The sequence below is a fragment of the Pyricularia pennisetigena genome, chromosome 3, assembly GCF_004337985.1.
Source record: "Pyricularia pennisetigena strain Br36 chromosome 3, whole genome shotgun sequence".
Taxonomy (NCBI): Eukaryota; Fungi; Ascomycota; class Sordariomycetes; order Magnaporthales; family Pyriculariaceae; genus Pyricularia; species Pyricularia pennisetigena.
Genome location: NC_043742.1, coordinates 5,233,908 through 5,239,129, shown reverse-complemented (window position 1 = coordinate 5,239,129; position 5,222 = coordinate 5,233,908). Strand labels below are relative to the sequence as shown.

General features: G+C 48.3%; 2 protein-coding genes across 2 annotated transcripts; one reads left to right on the top strand and one right to left on the bottom strand.

The window, feature by feature from the left end:
- Positions 1 to 2,162: 2,162 nt before the first annotated feature.
- Positions 2,163 to 4,329, top strand: PpBr36_03205 (uncharacterized protein; the record flags this gene model as incomplete). Its single annotated transcript, XM_029890380.1, has 4 exons — positions 2,163 to 2,804; positions 3,208 to 3,379; positions 3,527 to 3,686; positions 3,777 to 4,329. The coding sequence occupies 4 exons, from the start codon at positions 2,163 to 2,165 to the stop codon at positions 4,327 to 4,329; spliced, it is 1,527 nt and encodes a 508-aa protein (XP_029754122.1).
- A 293-nt stretch (positions 4,330 to 4,622) lies between these two features.
- PpBr36_03204 (uncharacterized protein) lies at positions 4,623 to 4,995 on the bottom strand (the record flags this gene model as incomplete). The annotated part of the gene is made up of 2 exons (XM_029890379.1): positions 4,623 to 4,771; positions 4,839 to 4,995. 2 exons carry the CDS (start codon positions 4,993 to 4,995, stop codon positions 4,623 to 4,625), a joined length of 306 nt encoding a protein of 101 aa, XP_029754123.1.
- Between the last annotated feature and the right edge of the window lie 227 nt (positions 4,996 to 5,222).

Here is a 5,222-nt window from a genome sequence, read left to right as displayed (position 1 = left end):
TTTTTTTTTTTTTTTTTTTGTAACTGTACACCAGCCGCCAATCATTGCCGCACTTGCACCTTGGCTATAGCATTGTTCTATCGGCATTTATCGTTTAGACTGTCTATCAGACTACTCATCATGATTGATCGACGTTTTTTTTTCTATGCATCAAACACTGGCAGGCTTTTATTAGCTGCCTCGCCCATCCTTGCAATCTGGGCAATCGTTGTGGGATGTAAATAAACTTCTTGGTGCCGCAACTCTACGACTCTGTGTGACAGGTCCATCGGAGAGGTGAAAGTCCCGCTGTTCGCTGGAAGAGGAAAACAGAGTCTTGAACGCTTTGGCATTATACGGAGGTGACGAGGGAGCCTTGGGAAGAAGGCCTTGGCGGAAAAGATAAGCATATACTGCAAGCTAAAAAAAAAGCATGTTGATGGCTTTTACTATCCCGACAGCTTTCGAAAATCAAACTATGTATTAAGTTTGGCTTCAAGTGCTTTGTGATTATACTAGGTGGATTGTCAAAGTCTTTGATTTTATTTTCTTCTCCTCCGCCATGTGGGTTTGAGCGATAAAGCAAGCTCTTTCTCTGTTTGTAGTAGTATTATCAAGTGAGCCTCTGTACATATTGAGCAGTGCTGTAGTTTTGGTTTATTAGCTGTCCAGGCTCTCAGTCATGACTATACTAGACAGAGGGTTGAACCGTTATCAATCCGGTATAGAAAGTAATTTAATAAAGGTCGTTTGGTCTCCTGGTGTTTAAAAAAAGCTTTTTCCAATACTTGTTGATTGATCTGAGCCTTTGAGAAAAACTTAAACTATGGGCAGCGCTAAAGTTACAATTCTTAACCTATACTTGTCGACCCCATTTTGAGATTCACAACGTGTCCAGCTAGAGACAATAACTCAACTTACTCAAGGGACTTGGAACAAGGGTTGTGTTTTGTCTTGACGCTTGAAAACAGATCCTACTTGGGGTATAATCTCATCGATATACCTTTTGGTTTTTTTTTTTTTTTTGGTTTTTTTTTTTTGAATTTCAAGCATGAATCAAACCCCTACGGTGCAAGGTAACCAAGCCAAGCCCGCCTTTTCCGAGATACGCCAAGACACAAAAGACTCTTAATCCCGAACAGACTCAAAGACACAAAGCTACAAGTATTCAGATATCTACGCCCCTGTTATGAGTCTTTGATTTATTTAAAGTTTTTGTTCCGCTTTGCGCTGGTCCATACCCCTAAGACTTCTATTATTCTCTGGGGAGATTATGCTCAAGTCCTACAAGAATAATTATAATTGCATAAATGCTAATGCTCTCACGCTCAAAAGCTTAACGTCGGTCAAGGCCTGATACCGGGATATGACTAAGGCTAGATACAGCACATCCTTGAAGAGAACTATGGCCATTGTGAACAGATGTTACTCATAGCCGTTGTGGATTCAGCAGTAAACAGAAATAGCCTTTGCTTATATTAAATAAGATTACATTCCGATTCTCTGAGTGAATTTCCCCACGCTTCTAGACATACGGTTAAAGCCGTAGGTGTACATATGCCATTATGGATTTCCTTGTTGTTTAACAATTAGATGGACTTCTTTGTTTGGCTCGGTAATAAAAGACAAGTGATATTTAATTGCTGTTAAGTCTTTTTATTAGGCACTGAATTCAGAAAAAAAAAAGTCCGACGCAGTTACCATTCGGGATTCGGAGTCCCCCGATGGTACATATTTTAAGCTAACAGCCTTTTTTTTTGACCAAAATAGAAACGCTACTACAGGGCGTTCCCAGAAAGCTGAACAATTTGTCGATACATAGCGCATGGTTTAATCCGTAGTTGTAATTGATATCAACTTTAATGTTCTATTCTAAATAGACTGGCACCATTTTGAGCATTTCCACAAGGATTTTCAAATATCAATCGAGTCTTGACCCTCGCTCAGTCCGGGACTTTTATTCGTTTGCCCAGCAGCTCTCCAAAGTATAAATTGTTTGCTTTTGGCATTTCGGCTTGTTCTGTTTGTCTTTTCTTTCCTTTTTAATTTCCTTTCCATCCAAACATCCATGTTTATTTTTTCCTTATCTTTGGCTTTGGCCGGTTCTTGTTTCTTAATTGCACAATAATCTAATACATCCAAGTTCAAATCTTTTCTGTAATACAAATACACAATCGGAAATAATGCTAAACTTCGCCCTGGTCGCCGCTCTGGCCGTTCTTTCATCGCTACCAGGCAGTTTCGCTGCCAATGATGGCGTCAGCAACCGCGTCGCTGCCCAACGCGCCGGTGTTCAAGGCGGCACAGCTCCAACCTTCCCCGATAGGGTCTACGTAGGAAGTCCCCTCACCCCGCCTCAAGTCTTCATGGTCAACGGCATACGTAGCCGCGCCGACGGCCGCTCCAACTCAGGCGTCTCGTACTCCGGGCACATCTGGTTTGAGACCGAGGAGACAGGGCACGCTCGAGCCGACCCGGCCGACCCGTGGATAACAACCCATGTCGAGCCAGCACATGCCTGGTGGAATTCGGGGCAGATATACAAGCGTAAACAGCAGATATATTACGTTTACTACGTCGAAGCGAGCTTCATCAAACGGCAGCTCACGCGAGGCTATGCCAAATACAAGGAGAGCATCAAAGCGTTCCCCTTGGACCATTTCCACTATGTCGTGTATCCGTTGTACAACTCCAGGATTCCCTGGAATGCCATCATTGGCTGGGACATTGTCCTGCCGGATGGGACCGGTAAGTTTGAGGAGAACAAGGTGCGGTTCAAAAAGCCAGACTGGGACGCCTGGCACGAGTCTAGACGGGCCGAATCGGTATGAAAAGGCGTACTCTAGCTTTTGTGGGGTTGGAAAAGCCTTGGGTCGTTTGCTTGTTATGCTGGTGTTTGCCGCTTTAGTACATGGTATGCCGCGAGTTTGTTGATGTCGGTTCTGCCGGTGATTGAGCTTGGGATACTGTCTAGTCTCGTGTTTGTAAGGGTTATGTCACATCAACTCTGTGGTAACACATTCAAATCTTGATCAGTGTTTCCTGTTTGCATAAATAAGAACCCATCTTTGGAAATCTGTCTAGTCTGTTTCTGTGCCAAACAACGGCTTTTTGTATTTTTTTTCTTATCTTTATTCCTCGAAACCCTTGAAATCAATAAACTCCTGAGCTGTATTCTCATGGTTCTTGTTGCTGCATCAACCAATGAACCATTCACATTCTTGTCAGCCCCAGCGTGCAAGCGACGTCACTGATGCGAGCCCAAACCCCACGACAGCTCCAGATCTCGCAGCCGGGGTGACTGCGTTCCAAAATCCGTTGGGAGAACAGGACGAGACCAGCAGCCGAAACAACACCTGGCTGAACTCGCAGACGTGCGGGTGGTTTAACGGAACTTCATGTGAGTTGGCTTTGTTATTGGTCCCGGGTAGTCTGGGGGTGGAGGGTGGAAAAAAAGAAGATAAAAAAAAAAAAAACACAGCAAGTCACGTCCAAGAAACACAGTTTTCAAATCTCAAGCTGACTACATGGCACCCATCTCTTCTAGCGCTGCCACTCACATGCGACAAGCCATGGTCGTGCGTCACAGACCAAGGCGTTGTTGCCTGCCACTCGTACCCCTGGACGGTCCTACATTCCGTATGCCTCGACTACCAGGCCCAGCAGCTCGGCAAATGCACCAGCCTGGGGGGTCTGACTGGATGCTGGTTGGTCCTGCTGATTCCCTTCTGTGCCCCTACCTGTTGGAAGACTGGAAGTTGCCCAGCTAACTCGGTCCCAACTATTGCCCACTGTAGCTCTTCGGCCGAGTACCCGGCATGCCTGACATATCTGTGGACGGAGCCTCCTGCGAGGTCGCTGCTGGCCTGCGGAAAGACCAGCACGGTAATGTACATGAACGACCGTCCCCAGTTCGTCATTGACGCGGAACGCACAAGCTCGTCGTCCTCATTCACAGGCGCCATCTCCTCCACGACGCCGAGCGGTGGAAGTGTCCCCACCGCCGCGGATCCAACCGGCAATGAGCCGGCCGACAGAGACACGGCGAATCTTGCCGGCGTCGTAGCCGGGGCAGCCATCGGTGGACTGCTCATCATCGCCGTGCTGACCGCCGTCATTGTCTGGCTGTGCCTACGACACAGGCGGCCCCGGGACAGGAAAACAAGAGACCGGGCGGGCGACGAAGCGGTTCGTGGGCACAATTTGCAGATGCTGTCAACGCCAGGATCGCGCAGGGTTTCGTCACCGGCTCCTGCTACACCGGCACAGGCTGCAACTGAAGCTTTACCTGGAGCCCAGCCAGGATTAGGAACCCCTTACTATGCTCACCCGCCCGGCACGGCTTTGTAGATGAACAAACAGATGGACGTCAAATACAATAACACGGACTACTTACTTATTATATCTTGGGCTGGCTGGAGGTGGGTTTGAGAGCTGTGGCCGTTAGGTTTTCCCGGCATGATCATCTGTCTTGCAGTGAATCTCAGCAAGTCCGGTTGAGCCAGAAGACGCATGTAAGTGGTAGGTCTCATTGCAATTGCAGAATAACAGATTTAGCTCTCTTCCAATGTTGCCCTGATCGACCTGCAATCACGGGCTGTTGACCATGGATATATAGTGAGTTGAACGATGCAAGAACAAAATTACAGATCAACGGTCGGCAGATCAATAACTTCGTCCGGACGGCAAAGAGCCTCGCGGCTCACAAGAGGCGGAAGCTGGATTTTGACCAGCTGCGCCAGATCATGGAAATCCAGATGGCTTTCGGGGGAGGACTGGGCAGGGTATAGAGCTATCGGGTCAGATTATATCAAAAAGCCCGGGTATTGAAAAGTTGTTGTTGTCCCCGTCGGCGAGACGTTCGTAGCCGCGGTCGACGGCGGCCAGAAAGTTGCGCCAGATGCGGAGGCGGCTGGAGGCGGGCAGGTCGCCGTAGCGCAGCGACACGTGGATGCGCGACTTGAAAGCGTCGTCGAGGGCGATACCGCGGCATTGAACAAAAACGCTGTCCGGCATGCGGCTCGAACTTGCTCCCGCGCTCAAGCAGCAGCTTTCCAACCGCTTCAGGGTCCGGATGGAACGACATGGGGGGACGCAGGCAGTGAATCAACGGGCACGGCACCATCCCACCCTGGGTTCTGGAGGTGCAAGACGCCGAGACCAAAGTCGTGACCTTCTCAAGCTCCTCCCGCTTGACCTTTTTCTCTTTAGTCACGGAATCAGCTTCATCTTGGTCTTTTTGC